This window comes from Trichosurus vulpecula, chromosome 7, assembly GCF_011100635.1.
Source record: "Trichosurus vulpecula isolate mTriVul1 chromosome 7, mTriVul1.pri, whole genome shotgun sequence".
NCBI lineage: Eukaryota > Metazoa > Chordata > Mammalia > Diprotodontia > Phalangeridae > Trichosurus > Trichosurus vulpecula.
In genome coordinates, this window is record NC_050579.1 from 96,086,742 (window position 1) to 96,104,877 (window position 18,136).

General features: G+C 40.0%; 1 protein-coding gene across 2 annotated transcripts in view; it reads left to right on the forward strand.

Moving 5' to 3' along the window:
• The first annotated feature begins 11,092 nt into the window (after positions 1-11,092).
• Positions 11,093-18,136, forward strand: part of RSPH3 (radial spoke head 3) — an 86,390-nt gene continuing 79,346 nt past the window's right edge. The window contains exon 1 of one of the 2 annotated variants that reach the window (XM_036767601.1): positions 11,093-11,480. In XM_036767601.1, the coding sequence (XP_036623496.1) occupies positions 11,365-11,480 (116 nt within the window). In that variant the 5' untranslated portion in view covers positions 11,093-11,364. The remainder of the gene's footprint in view (positions 11,481-18,136) is intronic. The other variant, XM_036767602.1, reaches the window with a different exon arrangement.

An 18,136-nucleotide genomic window follows, 5' to 3' on the forward strand; every position in this document is an offset into this window, starting at 1 on the left:
CTGCCCTCCAATCTATACTATATTCAAGTGGTAGAATATTCTTCCTCAAAATACTTTTTCATCATGTCATTCGAGAAGGTTCAATGGTTTCCAACTGATATGGAAAGGCTTTCCTACTGATAAACTTTCAAAACCAACTCTTTGGCTTGGCCTTCAAAATCTTGCCCACCTGATTTCTCATCTGCTCCATGCAATCCCATTTTACTGTATTTCTCTAACATGGGCTCATAAATTCAGAGAAAGAAATCTGTTGTTCCCCACAACTGATTGGTTTTCAGCTCCTTGACTCTACATCGAGAGCAAGTCACTTAACTTCTCATTGCCCAAGGCAATTCTCTAAAACTGTATATTGCCAGAGTTGCTAACCTACTTTGATAGGAAAGTTTCTGCTCAACACCCCCCTCACCCTTCCCCAACCAGGATATCCCTAAGTTGAAGAAATAATAGATACCGCCCCTAATTGTTTACATTTATGGTTTTTTTCCCACTGGTAAATACTATACAGCCCAGTGATCCCTGGTAAAGTCCTTAGCACAGTGACTGGCACATCGTAGACATTTAAAAAATGACTGTTCCCTCCTTCTCTCTCATAGTGTCTATAGCAGAGCTAGGCAGAATAGATACTCAAGATTGTAAATAAACATAGGCTGGATGCAGGGCTGTTGAGAGGTTCAAATAATAGATGCAAAGCACTTTGCAAATGTATTCCTGTTTCCGCTCAAGCAATATTTGTACATCAATACAGCAGTGTGTTGGCAAATGTTTAACAAACAGCTTTCCATGTGTATGCACACTCTTTTAAATTTAACCTGCATTATTAACACTTTCTTAAATCCAGACAATCAGCAAAACAATAAAATTAAGCACTGGTTTATAGCAACTGCTGATTTCTGAGGTGTAAATGCTCACACAAAATTTAACAATTGCTTTTCCAAGCCAGTTAGAGCTAGCCAGCACACCCAAGGCTGAACGACTGCTATCAGACCCCACAGACTGATGTTCTTTTGCTAGGGGGAAGCACTGCTTCCTGTTTTATCATATACGTTTTATAGACCTGAAAAAAAAAAAAAACAAAACCAAACACTGAATACGCAGCACTGGTAAAGTCTTTTTGTGTTTCACACATAAATGCAAAGAGATAAATACGTAGACTCAAATACAGTCACCCAAAACTGGACATCTTATACATATGGCATGGAGAGAATATTATTTAGTTATTACCAGGAACTACTCCTTCCTACTGTTTCTATGCTGTCAGAAAGAGGAACACAATAAATCCCGAAAGAAATGGCAGCTGAGTAACTTCATCATAGGAGTTTCGAAACAGCTTTATCCCACTCGTTCCTGAAAACATTCAGTTGTTCTCAGATTCTTTGATAGACCATTTAACATCTTAAGATTTGAAAAGCTTTAGGGGTTTGTTTCCCTTACGGGAAATTTCCATCAATTGACTTTTACATTTTAATTTAGTTTTTAAAAATTTAATGCATGTTGACTACTTCTTAAGAACACTGTAACCTCTGTAAGTTTCTCACATTCTGACTCCTAGTTATGTTCTGACTAGAAAGAATCTGAGCTGGGACTTCCACTAGAGTGAGTCACTATATTAAGAGGAAATATTCAGTACAGCTTCAAAGGGCTATCAAAATCACACATAAAAAAGCTATCTGTGCAAATACGTTCCTATCAGCACTGAGTAATCTTCCCAAATTGGAAACAACCTATATGACCAATAACAGGGAAATGTGTTAAAGAAATTGTGGTGGCTAGGTCTGGTGACACATGCCTTATAATCCCAACTAATCAAAAGGTGGGGAGGCTGGTAACTCTTGAGTTAAGGAGTTCTGAGCAGCAATGGGCTAGGCCTACTGGGGGGCCATAAGTTTGGCATGAATATAGTGAACCCCAGGGGAAGGGAAGATCAACAGGTTGCCTAAGGTGGCAACTGGCTTAGGGTAGAAACAGAGCAAGTCAAAACTCCCATGCCAATCAGAGTGAGATCAGGTCAATGAGTGGTCTCTGAACGTACAGCCCGGGGAAGAGAGGAATACCTGGTCATATGGAGATATATAGACAGATGGAAGAACAAGGAAACAAATAGATGAACAAATTGCAGAATATTAATATAATGGAATACAGTGCTACAATGCAATTGAGATCAGCAACTACGAGGAACACAAAAAAAATCTAGAAAGATGTTGATAAAATAATGCAAAGGGGAAAAAAGCATAACCAGAATAACAGAACATGATGACTGACCCCTGAAGAGGAAAAATGAATGAGAAGGAATTGACAAAGAATCCTGATGAGGAACTGTAAGGGAGTGACTGAAAAATTGTTAGGGTGCTTTATTTGTTGAAATTAATTGAAATGTAAATAGTCCCTAGGCAAGCTTAGCTGACTGTGAAACTGTTCAACATCAAATCATGACTAAAACATTTAATCATTTTTTAAAAAAGATATCCAGGGAAGAGTGCCTTTGATTTTAATTACCTCTCTAGGAAATGGTGGGAAGAACCCACCAGAAAGCTATATTTTTAAATGCTGGCACTGTAGCTTATGAAATTATTATTAGCATATTTAAGCTCAAAGAATCACTCCACAAATATGAATTATTGTAGAGTTTTAAAAATGATCTTAGTCTACCATACGTTCAGCCAGTATTAGTTGCCATTTGAAAACAAATGGCATTTGAAACATTCAAGTCTTCTTTGGGACCCAAACCTTTAATCACACAGATTATTCCAAATCCAACATTCTTTCTACTATGTGTAAGTGGTAGTACCATTGGTCTCAAGATGCTCAAAACTAGGGCAAGTGGGACAGGAAATGAGGTCAGAAGCTCATAGATGTTGGAGCTAGGAGAAACCTTAGCAGTCATCTATATTCCAACCTTCTCATTTCACAGATGAGGAAACTACATTTCCTATTAGGTAACAAACCATATCTGCAGATGCAATTTACCAAAGGGCTATTCCTTCTGTCTGGCTCTGTGGGAACCTGCTTACTAGCAAAAAGGGCTTTTCAGGGAACAGCCAGCCTACTGTGCTTATGCAGAATGAACTTTGCATTATTCCAGGCAAGTCACTTGGACTCTTTGGGTATCAGTTTCTTCATTTGTAAAATGAAAGAATTGGATTGATCTCTCAGGTCTCTTCCAACTCTGAAATCCCATGATCCTACCCCATGCCTGGGGCTCCCTTTACTCTAGAGACAGGGAGTAGTAACTAAAGACTGTATGCCTGAGCCCCAACTCCCTAACCTCTCCACTCAGCCCTAAGACTTAAAATACAATACATGGACTAGAGAATTTTTTGTAATTTAAAATTGATAGGAGTCAGTTTAGTGTATCGGTCAATCAACCTTCTACATGCTGCTAGGCTCCACGGTAGCACTGGAGATAACAAAGACAAAAACAATACAGTCCTTGCTTACTTTTTTTTTATTTTTTGCTTACACAAGTAGTTTATATTCCACTGGAACCAGGAGAGTAGAAAGAGCAAGGTATTTAAAGCTAGATGATCTGGAAGATCCTGGCCCTGTTATTTATTTACTATGTGACCTTGATCAAGTCACTTAACCTCAAAGGACTTTCATTTCTTCATCTTTAATAAGAGAAAATGAAGTGGTACATTTGGTGGAATTCTGGAAAGGATGCGCAATTTATAATAAGGGCCTTCTGGAGACAATATATCATTATCATGCAGTCTCCATTGTGATTGATTAGCTTTTATAGATTATAATAAGATCAGAGAAGTCTATAAACCTGTATAAATGAGATGGTACAAAAACTAGTCTAAGGGGAAAAGCATGATCTAGGAGTCAGACTCAGGTCCATGTCCCAGACTACTTACTAGCAATGTGAATTAGTCACATAGTTTCTCAGAACCTGAGGTCAATCAATCATCTGCAAAATAGGGATGATGATAATACTTACACTGAGAGGCAGCCTATAGTTATGGATAAAATACTTATGAAACTTGTCTATTGAGGTGTGAATCATGTTATACTTTCTCACAGCTAATCTATGTTATTTCAGGATTTTTTTGGGTGGGGAGGCAGAGGTCAGAGGGAAGGGGAACTTAAAAAGTGGACCCTGTCCTTGAGAATGAATTTTTAAAAAATCTGATATGAGGGCTGTGCTGGACTCGATCATCAGAGCCAATTGTCAGATTTTCAGTGTGAGGTGGCTGCGTTGGCATGGTGGAGAAAGTCGAGAGAGGCGGAAACGGAGCTGGAAAGGAATGTTAGGGGAGAGTCATTTATTAACAATTCAATTGTTTAAATTTGAGAAATTTACAGTTACGAGGTTTATAAATATATGTGTACATACACACATATGTATGTATGTATATGCACACACACACACACGTGTACGTAGAAACATGGCCAATTCACTTTGGATAAATGTGTGGTGAGATGATTTCTGGTATCAGAAAGCCTGGATTTTTTTCCTGGCTCTGCTTCTGACTGTCCACCATACCTCACCCTAAAAGTTCCCTTAAAACATCCTCCTACCTCCATGGCCCCTACTCCGTTTGTGTGTTCTCTCAGAGCTTCCATTTAGAGGCAGCCCCAGGTCCCACCTTGTGACTCCCCTTTACTGTGACTCCCTGTCTTCCTCCATTAGAACATAAGCTCCCTGAGGGCAGAGATTATTTTTCTTTTTGCTTGTATTTGTATCCCAGATGATTCGTTAATCATTGTTCATTATTATTGTTAATTGTTAATATGGTTAATATGGTGACTGGCAAACAGTAAACACTTAATAAGCACTTACTGACTTGATTTGACTTAAAATCCTGATTCTTCCATTTATTAAGTTCATAACCTAGAACACATCACTTAACTAACCCGGGACGATGTCTTCATCTATTAGTTGGAATAATTACCTACATCATAGGTTTATTTTGAGGAAAGTATGTTGTATACTCTACAAGTATAGCTTAACCTCTGTCTGCCTCCATTTCTTCGGCTATAAAATGCATATAATAACAGCATCTACCTCCCAGCGTTGTTGTGAGGCTCAAATGAGATAATATGTGTAAAGTGTTTAAAAGAGAACTTGGCATATAGTAGAAGCTTGATAAATGCTTGTTCCCTTCTCTCTGTTACACGAGTAAGCCATCATTAGGCAACAGATTTCCTGGAAGACTACAGAAATCTATATATGTTATAAATCAAACTGTATTTTAAATTTAAGGAAGAAATTCTATAATGAATTCTTCTACAAAGTGAAATATAATCTAGTACTACCTGTTTTGTAACTCTTGACTTTTATATGTAGTTTTCTCAAAGCGATGTATACCTCTACTTTTCAAAGTTGCCTTTACTGTAGGTAAATACATTCTGAATAAGGATCACAGAGATACCAAAGAATGCAAAATGGAATATTCTTATAAGACTTAGGAACAAACTCCAACTTTTAAAAAAAAAAACCTATCCTCTGGACTGTTCCACAGGATTTATATTCCTTTTTTAAAGGAAGGAAGGAAAGAAGGAAGGGAGAAAGGAAGGAAGGAAGGAGATAAGTATTTATTAAGCACTTAACAAGTGCCAGATGCTGTGCTATTTAAACAATATGTAGAATGATAATAATTCATAGTTTATTTTGTAACCTTCTTGCCTAGATCCCTATCCTTGCTGGACTTTGTCATTGTAATCATGTCCCCCAACTCCCTTTAAATGCCATTGTTTTTGTTATTTTTTTTAAAAAAACAGTTATTTTTATAAATTCTGAAAGATTTTGATATTTTTATATATTTTTGCAAATACTTCCTTGTCAAAAATTTAAAGAAATAATGTCTTAGCTATGCTTCCAGGCTTTTCTCCTCACCCTCTTGCTAAACCAGCGGTCTTACGTACTTTACTATTAGAAACTGCATTAATATCCTTTAAATCTTCAAAAAGTGAACTCAGAGGATCATAGATTTAGAGCTGGAAGGGACCTTAAAGGCCATCTAATCCAACCCTCTCATTTTATATATGGGGAAACTAAGGCCTGGGAACATTAAATGATTTGTCTATGGATAGCTAGGTATTAAGGGGAAGAGGTAGGATTTGAACCCAGATCTTCTCCAGAGACTGTGTGTACTCTTTCCATTTCAATGCTAGCTTTGTCTTGTGGTAAAACACAACAAAATGAAACCGTAGGGGTAAAAACGAAGCACTGACGTAAAAGTTTGAATCACCTTCTATTTTCCTTTTGTTGCAATGGTGAACGATAATCCAATTTTTGTTTTTCAATTTTCCATACACAAAGGGAAAAATTAACCAATTTTATATTGGCAGCTTCCTCTACACATATGTGAGATGATCTCACCCAGTGAACTGGGTGCCTTTGGGGTTGTCTAGCAACCCAGCAGTCCCTCTGCTTTCATCATTACTGTTACCTTTGTGCCAAGGGCAGAGGCATGGGCTTCTCTGAATACCATCAATTCCATTCCGTTCAGATCAGCCATCATGCATTTAGTCACAGACCCACCAAGTTCCCAAACTAATTATCTTGCATCCATTTTCTAGTCTATGGCAGATTGTTGGGGGTATTGGCCCTTGATCAACATTTATGATTCTGAAGATGAACCCTCCTCACATGTTTAATTTTAACCCAGCTGTTGGTCATTTCACCCTACAACCAATAAACTTCTCCTATTAGAGAGCGTGAATGCTCCGTGTTCTCATAGGGCAAGTTTCCACTGGAACTAAGGAAGCCCAAGGTCACTGGTTTAGTCCCAGGTCCATATGTAGAAAAAGCCATTGTAGATCTACCTGCCTTACACTGTTCATTTAACAGTAGTAGGAGTAATTTTCCTTTTCTATCCTATATCTGTTATTTCGTTGGTGTGGAGATCGCTTACAGGGCTTTAAATAAATTCTCTCTACCACTTTAATTCTAATCTTAAATAGTTGCCTGGGGATGCTAAGAGTATAATTTACTTAGTCCAGTTTACATGGGCTGTCTAAGAATAAGGATTTTGGGTTTCACTGAAATTCCCTAGTGAGGAACTGTTGAGGGAGAAAAGAAACCCAGGGATGTAGGAATCCCAAACCAAAGTTCCCAGGGCAAGGTTGCCTGGAATGAATTCATGATCTCAAGCATTCTCTAAGTCAAGTTGACAAAGATTTGTTACATTTTACAGTGGGCAAGAGTTCTTAGGGAATCTGCAACCTTAGAGGGGTGCAGGGAAAGTTTTTATAAAAGGTTTAGGGGGGAAACATGTCAATTAGGTGTTTTGGGATGGGATTAGGGAGTGGTTAAGGGGTGATCAGTTCTTAAAGGAACATGCACTTTTTGTATCTACTGCACAGGTGTATTACCCAGAGTTTACTGGGAAATAGCCCAAAGGGAGGTTACTAGGGGGTGTGGTTTTTACTGTGAAATGTCACTAAGTTAACTATCGGTCAGGGCTAACAAGCAATCTCTATGTAACTTCTCATCTAATGTCTTGTTAGACAAAATACTATGTCTAAGATACATATTAGAAAGGTCAGTAAATAGCAAATATGGTCATGACTCAGTGTACTGTCAATTATCAGCATCTGGTGATCAGTCTATAGATAGGCACAGCTGCTTACTGAGGAAGGAGCAGAGATAAGCTGGGGCACGCTGCCCTTTAGCTAGAGAGAAACTGCTAGGGCCAGAATGTGTTTTAGAACTGGGGCTCAGGGGGGTAAGTAGAGATGGAGAGAAAATTCGAAATTCAAACTCTTGTGAAAATCAATGCTGAAAACTAAATATATTAAATAAATTAAATAAATAAATTTAATTAAAAAAAGTGATGGGGTACAGGCTTTGGGAGCCCCCTTGAATTTTCCTTGACTCTTCCCACTTGACTGAGGTATTTGCATGAGACCATAAGCCTTTCATTATCACCAAACCCAAATCTTTGTTACTCTTGATCTAGCCTAGCCCTCCATTCTCTGTCTATTTCCCACCCTTGAGCCTATCAAAATGTCTATGCCCAAATCTGTTACCCTTAAACTAGTCCAGCCCTACATTGTCCGTTGTTTCCAGGTAGCCTTCAGCTACTTCTCACCATTAATCCCATTGTCTTGTTCCTGGAGTCTGACCTCACCCCAGTTCCATCAAGATCCTCTTTAGACTCCTCCCTAAACCTCCCTAAACTCCCTCCCTAAACCCTCCTCCCATCATCCCAGGATCCCTTCCACAATCTTTCTGTATATAAGATCCATCTTGCCTCCATGAAGGTGCTCAGATTCAATGGCCCACTTGTGAAAAGGAGTGTCACAAATGGTGAGATTTCTTAAGACTGAGCAATGGCGAATCTTTAATAAACTTTGTTTTTCTTTGGCTGTATAAAAAAAAAAGAACTGGGGTTCAGGCATAGGCACCCAAGCAGAGGCTGTTAGAATTAGGGTCCAAGCACAAGCACCCAAGTACCCCGTCAAAACCTCCACCTACCAATGCATACTGGTAGTTTCTCTGAAGCTTCTAGTCTTAAAGAGATGCCTAAGACACTGAGAGGTTAAGTGATTTGCCCAGGGTGACACAGTCAGAATGTATCAGAGGTAGAACTTGAATGAAGGTCTTCTGACTCCTATTCTAGTAGTCTATCCACTACACCATGCTGCCTTCTCACAAAGACAGTGTACATCAGAAATAGGACTTGAGCCAAAGTCTTCTTGACTCTAAGAATGGCTCTCTAGTAGCAGTAACAGTGAATGATGAAACCCAAATGTTTATTGAGTTATCCAGTTGGCATATTCCTAGAAAGAGAAATGCCAATCAATTTTTTAAAAAGAATCAAAATATATTAAATGCACTAGAAACTAACTCTTCAGAGAGAAAAATCTTTAACAGTAGATAATCACACTATAGTTATATTCATATAATGCATGCTTATTATGTGATAAATGAATGCAATTTACATAATATAAAATGCTTCATATACCTGGATTTTCCCATGTGATTTTCTAAAAACAAGGCGCAACTAATTAAATATTGCTACGTTTAGCAAAAGCTCCTAAAGAATTGCTGACACCTTGTGGCAAGAGCTTATGAAGTCATGCCTCATAGTCATTGGTTATAATTTGTGACATCTCTCACAAACATAGGATTTAAGCTGCAAGCAACCTTAAAGGATCATCTAGCATCCAATCCCTTCATTTTACAGATGAGGAAACCAAGGGACAGAAGGGTAAAGGAACTGATCCATTATTACATAGGTAGCAGAGTCAGGTTTCAGACACAAGTCTTCTGACTCCAGATCCAGTGTTCTACTGCTTACTAACACATGCAATCCAGTCCAATCCAAACCAACCTTGAGAAAAACCAGCAAATACGTATTATGCACCTACTGCATGCAAGGCAGCATTTTGTCATTACAAAGAGGAATACTGTACAGACTTGGCTCTCACAGGGTTTTCAATCTTAGGAGGGGAAGGATAATTGTATGAATAACTCTAACCCAAAGGAGATTCAAATAAGAGTAAAGGAAGGGTAAAGACAAGCAAAATGCTATGACAAATATAAAGAGGGAAAGATAGCTGTCACAGAAGAAGGTCAGAGAAGGCTGTGGAGAAAAGTCGGGTCTGAGTCAGGCCTTAAAGGAAGAGAGGGAATGGGTCATGAAAAGGCCATTTTCTTGTGAGGGGCAGTGAGTGCGTAAAGGCACAGTAATATGAAAGGAAGGATGAAAAATATGGAGCCAAAGAGAGAGCGCTTTGGTTAGTATATCGCATTACATTTAGAAGAGCCACATGAGACTAGGAAGGCAGGTTGGAACACAGTTGGAGAGGGCCTTCACTTTTACTGTATTGTTAAGGAAAGGAGGGAAACAAACATTTTTTTTAAGAGCTCACCATATTGAAGGTGCTTTGCTATTTAAATAATATGTAGAATGATAATAATCCAGTGATTTTGATAAATTCTAAATATACAATTTTTTTCTAAATTCATATATTTTTGCAAATAACTTCCTTGTCAAAAAATTAAAGAACTTACGTATTATCTTTATTTCTAGTCTTGTCTTCTCACCCTCTTGCTAAACCCAGTGGGGCAAAGGGCATCACTATCAGAAGTTCCATCAATATTTGACAATGTCAAAAAAGTCAACTCATGGGATCATGGAGAGGGCCTTCGATTTAACAAACATTTCTTAAACTCCCTTATGTTCAAGATAGAGGAGTTCATTTTCCAATTCAACCAACACTTATTAAACACACAAGTTGGGGCAGCTTGGTGGAGTCAAGGAGAACCTGAGTTCAAATCCAGCCTCAGACACTGAACACACTTATTAGCTGTGTGACCTTGGGCAAGTCACTTCACCCCAATTGCCCTGCCTTCCCCCCTCAAAAAAAATCAAACTGATTACCTTCTCAGTGAGGGGGGCAGAGAAGAGAGAGAGAGAGAGAGTGAGAGAGTTTTGAACTCAAAATTTGAAAAAAAAAAAAACCACCATTTGTTCAAGGTATCTAAGGGAGTTCCATAAATGCTGGTTGAAATGAAGGTCCTCTCCATGATCCAATTAAGTTCATTTTCCAATCAACCAACACTTATTAAATACCCCATGTTTAAGGTACCTAGGGGAGTTTAATAAATGTTGGTTGAATTGAAGGTCCTCTCCACGATCCAATGAGTTCATTTTCCAATTCAACTAACATTTATTAAACTCTCCTAGGTACCTTGAATATGAAATGTTTAATTAGTGTTGGTTTAATTGGAAATTCAAAGGGCATGCATGGAAACAAAAAGACATAAATTAAAGTCCTTGCTCTCAAGAAATTTACTTGGTGCTGGAAAGGGGGTGGGGTGGGGAGAAGCTGGAAAAGAGGAGAGGAATGAAAATGGTGGCAGCCCTACGAAGGTGGCTCAAGACAGCGAGAGCCGGTGTGCAGACAACACAGAGGGCACAGCAGGGGCGCATACACACTAGCACGTGGCCTGGAGAGAACGAGAACGAGGCCTCTGCTTACTACGCCTGCGCAAGTCCTGCTTACTACGCCTGCGCAAGCCCCGGAGGCGTGGAGCAGAGGCTGAAGTGGAGACCAAGTAGATTGGCTAAATCACCCGGAAGTGATGCACGGTAGGGCGCCCCGCCCCTCTCCCCTGACTCCGGGGATTGCTTACCTTGGAGACACCGGGCGAAGACCGAACTCCCTGTTGCCGGGCAACCATGCGGGTAGCTACTGGCGAGCATTGTGCGGCATCTGCAGGGTCACTGGAGTGGAGCAGAGCCCCGACCACCTCCCCGGGCCGCTTCCCGCTCCTCCCGGCCCACTTTCTGCGGCCACTGAGCTTCTGCTCCTGGCACCCGTTGTAGCTCACAGGGCCGCCCAGCTCGACAGCCTTCTACTGCTTCCCAGCCAAGCCCGTCGACCGGTCGGCGGCCTACTCCCGCCACAATGACCTCCACCGTGGCCGACTCCAGCCACAGACCCGCCGGCACCTACACCTTCTCCAGCCGGCCCCGAGCCCTGACCTACCAGCGCCGCCGCTATCGGGAGTGCTTCGGGTCGTCGTGAGTAACCGAATCCCCGGCTCCCCGCCTCCCCCTACGCACCCAGTCCCCAGCCAGCCCCTCCCCCACGTGCTTCCTCCAGAAACACTTAGGAAGCTCCAGGCCGTGGAGAGTCGCAGGGAATACAAGTCAACAAGCAATTATTAAGCGCCTGCTGTATGTGCCTGTCACTGGGCTGTGTCGGGGATGCAAAAGCAAAGGACTTACTGTTCCCGAGGAGTTCGCCGTCCGATGAGCGAGACAACATGCATGCAAACAACTATAAACAAACTATATGTGGAATAAATTGGGGATAGTTCAGAGAGAAGGCACTAAGATTGAGGAAGCCTGGGAAAGGCTTATTTGTAGAAGATGCAACTTTACCTGGGACTCAGAGGAAGCCAAGAGGTGGAAATGAGGAGGGAGAGCATTCAGGGCACAGGAGACTGCCCGTGGAAATGCACAAAGTGGGGAGATGAAGTGTCTTGTCGCAAGAAATCCAGTGCCAGAGAATTGCAGAGTAGCCCCTCCATAAACCACCTAGTATTATTTTGCAGCATGGGGGGCTTGGGACTAAGAAAAGAATCGAGGACTGGGTTCAAGTCCAGTCTCCGATATATATTAACTGTGTGACCCTGGGCAAGCCGCTTAACCTCTTTGTGTTCTAGACGTCTCTAAGGAAGAGGTTCTTAGCTTTCTTGCGTTATGAATTCTTTTGGCAGTCCGCTTTTCAGAATGTTTTTTAAATTCATAAAATAAAAGACATAGGGTAACCAAAGAAATCAATTGCATTGAAATATGGTTATCAGAATATTTTTTAAAAATCAAGGGCACACACCCCAGGCTAAGAACTCCTGCTTTAAGACTCTAAATTACAGAAAAAGGTGCTGATCTGCAAAAGTAGAGTTTCCTACATTCATGAAATCACTGGTCCAGTCTCTATAAGATATGTCACAGGACTTGCTCTCAAAGGGCTTATTGCATTGTAATGGGGGAGAAACAACATGTATACAAATTATTATAATACCGTAGACCATGGCAAAAAATTTAAGGAAGAAGAGATTAATTTTCCCTACGGTAATTTGGAGTAAGCTTCTTGAAGGAGGTAGTGGTACCTGAGTTGGAACATAAAAGAACAGGGGAATGTCAGTAGACAAATTGAGGGGGTAGTGACCCTGTCCCAAATGTAACTGGCATGAGCCAAAGAGATAAGAGAAGGCAACTTAGAGCATTGTTCAGTTTGGCAAAAACTTGGAATATGTGAAAGGGAAATAGGAGTAAAGTTGGTTATGCTGCTGAATTAAAAGAGTTACTTAATGCCTAGGCATTAAGTAGCTTGCTAGGTAGGTGTCAGGCACTGTTCTGGACACTGGAGATAGACAAAACCAAAACAGTCCCTGACCTCAGGGAGTTTACAATCCGTGGGGGAAACTTAGTTACATATATACGTGTAAGTACATAGAAAAGTCAGTCAGATACCATTTATTAAGTGCATATTATACCCCAGACACTGTGTTAAGCCTCAGCCCCATTCTACCCTTCCAGTCTTCTTGCGCCATAGTCCCTGCCACATAATCTTTGATCCAGTGACACTGGCCTCCTGCCTGTTTCATGCACAAGACATTCTGTCTCTGGGCCGGGGTCATTCTCTCTGGCTGTCCCTCATGCCTGGAATGTTCTTCCTCCTCCACTCCAACTGCTGACCTCCCTAGCTTCCTTAAAGTCCCAGATAAAATTCCACCATCTATGGGAAGCCTTTCCCAACTCCTCTTAATTCCAGTGCCTTCCCTCTTTTATTTATTTCCTATTTATCCTTCATATAGCTTGCGTTATGTGTATTTGCTTGCATGTCATCTCTGCCATTAGATCGTAAGCTCCTTGAGGGAAGGGACTGTATTTTCCTTTTTTTGTGTGTGCCTAGCACTTAGCCCAGGGCCTGGCAAATAGTAGATGTTTAATTAATGTTTGTTGTTGATTCATTATACTCATGTCTAACTTTTTGTGAGCCCATTTGGGATTTTCTTGGCAAAGATAATGGAGTTGTTTGCCATTTCCTTCTCCATCTCATTTTACTGATGAGGAAACTGAGGCAAACAGGGTGAAGTGACTTGCTCAGGGTCACACAGCTAGGAAGTGTCTGAGGCCAAATTTGAACTCAGGAAGATGAGTCTTCCTGCCTTCAAGCCCAAAACTCTATACTGGGCCACCTAGCTGCACCTTAATTAATGCTTATTGATTGGTTATTTTTGAGGAGCTCTCTGTCCCTTGGTAGAGACCATGCAAACAATTGTATACAAACAAAATTTATGGAGATAATCAGCAGTAAAGGGAATGGGAAAAGGCTTGTGCAGAAAGTGGGACTTCAGCTGAGACTCAAAGAGAACCAGGGGAGCAAAGACCAGAGATGAGGAGGGAGAAAGTTTCAAGAATAGGGGACAGTCAGTGAAATGTTGGCGAGACAGAATGTGTTGTTTGTGGAATAGCAAGGAGGTCAGTGTTACTGTATCAAAGTATGTGAAGACGAGGAAGATGAAAGAAGACTGGAAAGATAGCAGGCAAGTTGGTTATGAACAGCAAACAAGATTTTACATTGGGTCCTAGAGGTAATAGGGAACCACTGGAATTTATTGAGTAAGAGGGTGAGATGATCAGACCTGCATTTTTTAGGTAGATCATTTTGACAGCTGAGTGGAGGATTAATTGGAATGGGGGAAAGATTTGGGGCAAAACTTATGAAGTCAGAAAGGAATGTATGATTGGGGGCAAAGCTTGACTTTAGGCACAGTTGAGATGCTGGTCGGAAAACAAGCTAAGTGTTTAAAGGCAAGCTGGAATTTCTGGAGTTATCTATTTTTGCGAGTTGTTAATGTTTTAGAAACACTCAATCTTTTTGTGATATTAATAGTATCTGTTCTTGTAAGTATAGATATTTATCTCTAGGTTTTCTTAAGGTGAGGCACACTTGTTTGGGAAGGTTTACTTGTCTGGTCTAGTGTTTCTGCTCTTTGAAATAAGCATCAAGATGTCTTTGGAATTTAGATTTTGAGCTGGAAGGAACTTAAAAGGTAATTTAAGCCCATCGATGATGCAAAAGCTACCCAGTTTACCAGAATTCAACATTTTGGCCCTAAGAAAAGAACACTTCTAAGACTAGGGATCTTAACCTAGGTGTGACTCCTCACGCTTATCTCTCTCCTCTCCACCTCAAAATATCTGATCCATTGCCAAGGTCCCTTTCTTTCTCTCACACCGCTCTGGTAGGTTTCAGTCCTTCATGCCAGGACTATTGTAACAGTCTGCTGCTCGAGCTCCCTGACTTGATTCTCTCCCCACTTCAGCCCCCTGACAATTTGACCTTCCTCTAGCTCTTCCAGTGTCACTGGTTACCTCTTACCCATCCTGGTCAGTGAATTGCAGTGTCTCGCTATTATCTCCAGGAACAAATGCAAAAATCTTCTCTTTGGCTTTTAAAACCCTTCACGATCTTTTCCTTCCTATTTTTATAGTTTTCTTTTATTTTACTCCCCTCTAAGTATTGGGGCAGCTGGGTAGTATAGTGGTGGGAGCCCTGGGTCTAGAGTCAGAAAGACCTAAGTTCAAACCCTGACTCAGACACTTAGTAGCTGTTTAACTCTGGGCAAATCATTTAACTCTGTTTGCCTCAGTTTCCTCCTCTGTAGAATGGAGATAACTCCTGGGGTTGTTGTGAGGTTCAAATGAGATAATATTTGTAAAGGGCTTAGCACAGTTCCTGGTGCATAGCAGGTGCTTAATAAGTGTTTATGAACTGATTGACTGACTTTGTGAGCAGGCACTGTTTTTTGCCATTCTTTGTATTAGTAGTCCTTAGCTCAGTGCCTGGCACGCAATTGGCATCTGATTAATGCTTGTTGACTTGTTGACTCCTTCTTAGAAAAATGTTTTAAAATTTTTAAAGTAAAATACATTGGGATTATGAAGGATACCAGTTATATTGAAATATAATTATCAGAATTTAAAAAAAAACAAATTCACGGACCCCACATTAAGAATCCCTGCTGTAAGCCATAAAGTCCTGTATAAATATTATTACTGTTATTCCCCTTTTTAAGGGCCCTTGAGAATCAGTCCTTTGAAATGCATCTGAAATTGTCATCTCCAGGGTGGATTTCTTTTGTATGTAACCATTTCATTTCTAGCCATCCTCCCTCACTTCATCTTCTTATGTTCCTTGCTACTTCTTTGCATAATACATCAGGTACAGAGGTGACAGAGTCCAAACTTAAGCTTCTACTCTTGTTGTCAAGATTATGTAACATTAAAAACACAAGGCAATCCATTCCTTTTCACACCTGTTTGCTGTTCTTCAACTTTCAGCTATAAACACTCTCAAGGCAATCTCGTTTTAATTTCATGACAGACTCTCTATGGTTCGCATCTCCATCACTCTACAAATGAGGATAGTGTGCCCCAGAGAGGTTGAATAGTTTACCCAAGTTTGACCAGTGTCCTGTCCTTATAGCCTCTATTTTCCTCAGTTGTATTGCTGTTTAACAAGTGACATATAAAATAAAAGTCTCCAAGGAAGTAAAAATGAATATCACACAGACAGTAATGGAGAGATGCATGATAGGTATAAGCCGGTTACAAGTTTTCAGTGAGGAACTTCAAAGACATGTCTGGTGACAAGAGAACGTGGGCCAGGATAGGGATGAGGAATGGCAGATGAACAGCCAGTGTATTCCACTGGTACCCTTGCCATGTCTGGAGAAATCAGGGAAGGCCTCAAATAAGTGAGAAGAACCTTCTGTCGTGAACTTATAGCAGGACCTGGAGAAGAGTCACATAGTATACCGAGGGAGGGCATGGCTGTGCTGCAGTTTGCATTGTTGGAGGGAGCTACCAAATCAGTGAGATCACAGATCCACGTGACTATTTGAGGCAATACTGCTCATAATCTTGTTTCATCCTTGTTGTGTTTAGCAAACATATTTGTACTCAAAACTTATGTCTTTCTGGGCCACCTATGAAATAGGTAATACAAGTATCTATAATACTAGCTGACAGACGAGACTGAGCCCCTCAAAGTCCAAGTGACTTCCTCAGTGGCACAGCTAAGAAGCACTTGAATCAGTACTAAAATGTAGGTCCCCTGACTCTAAATTTAGTGCCTCTATTTGAGGGGAAGAATCTTTTTCATCATCATTTCAAAATCAGTTATGGTACTTAGTACCCATCAGTAGTTGGGCAGAGCACAAATCAGGTATAAATACTAAACTATAAGAAAGGACTAAAATGCAAAGAAAGCTGGTACTGTGAACAATTTAGAGCAGCTTTTAGACAACCTTTTAAAAACAAGCTGTTGACTCTGAAAAAATGAGACATATAAGAAAGAAGACAAGGAATAAATATTGCTGTTTTTTGGAGAAGCTTAGCCGATAGCAAAAATTTGCCACAATGAAAATAACCAAAGAACTCACAAACTGTCTTTGCCAGGAAAGACAATCACCTAGTTAAAATGAGGGACCTTTTTTAAGTTCCCTTGAGAATCAATTCCTTGAAATGTATCTGATTTATGTCCTATCCTAGTGCCAATGTGGAATGATCTGGTCAGATGAATGCATCAGGAAGATTATTTTGGTAGCTGTGTGAAGGATATGCAGTGTAAAGGGATGAGATTGTAAGAGAAGGAAGACCATTTATTTAGGAGGCTGTTGCAAGTATGAGGTGGTAATGACTTGAATCTAGGAATAAATGATGTCTCTGTGAGTGGAGAGAAAGAGGATAGAGGCAAACAGTGGAGTTGTGGAGATAGAACCTACCAACCTTGAGTTTGGGTAAAGGGGGAAGGAGGGTGAAGAGTCAAGATAAGATGCTTCCACAGTTAATTTAACAGTTAAATTAACGTTAGTAGATAGTCTTAAGATTGTGGAACCTTAACATTCTGCCACTGCCCTTCAGCAGCAGAGAGGGGCAATATAGGGCTGAGGGGAGTAATATATTTCTATCTGTTTGAAGAATGGTCTTTACAAAAAAATTATTATTTGGTGGCTAATTGTCCAGTGATGGGTCTTTCTGCACTTAAGATTTGGAAACATGTATTTATCTGTGTATATCTTGTATCCCATTTGTAGATAAGTTCATTAGGTGTAGGAATTGCTTAATTTTTTTGTTTCTGTAGCACCTAGCACCGTGCCTTCTTGTGCATACATGTGATGAAGATATATTTGTAGAATTGAATGAGAGACAGGCATTGTGTCACATGCATAAAGCCTTTTCAACTTACTAAGACCTACTAGATATTTTATTGTACCTTTGAGAAGGTTCAAAGTATTACCTCCCTTTTTCAATGATATATCAGAATAGAACTTTAGTGATGTAACAGATTTTTTTTAAATTAATTTTTAATACACATTTAATAGAATGAGTTGATAGTAGATTATTAGATTCATTTTTTAAAAAACCTAAATACCAAACAACAGTGAGAATACTAATTTATTTATTAAACATAAAAGTGGTTCTTTATTAATAAAAAAATTAATAAAAACAAATTAATATTGTTTCAGATCCCCAAATGAAGCAGTTTATCACTAATGTCTAGCAGGTTCTATGTTTAAATGGACCAGTTTTCACATATAGACTGTATTATAAGAAAAGTATTCTTTTAAAATATTTGTCCTGGAAAAAATGTTGTCAAT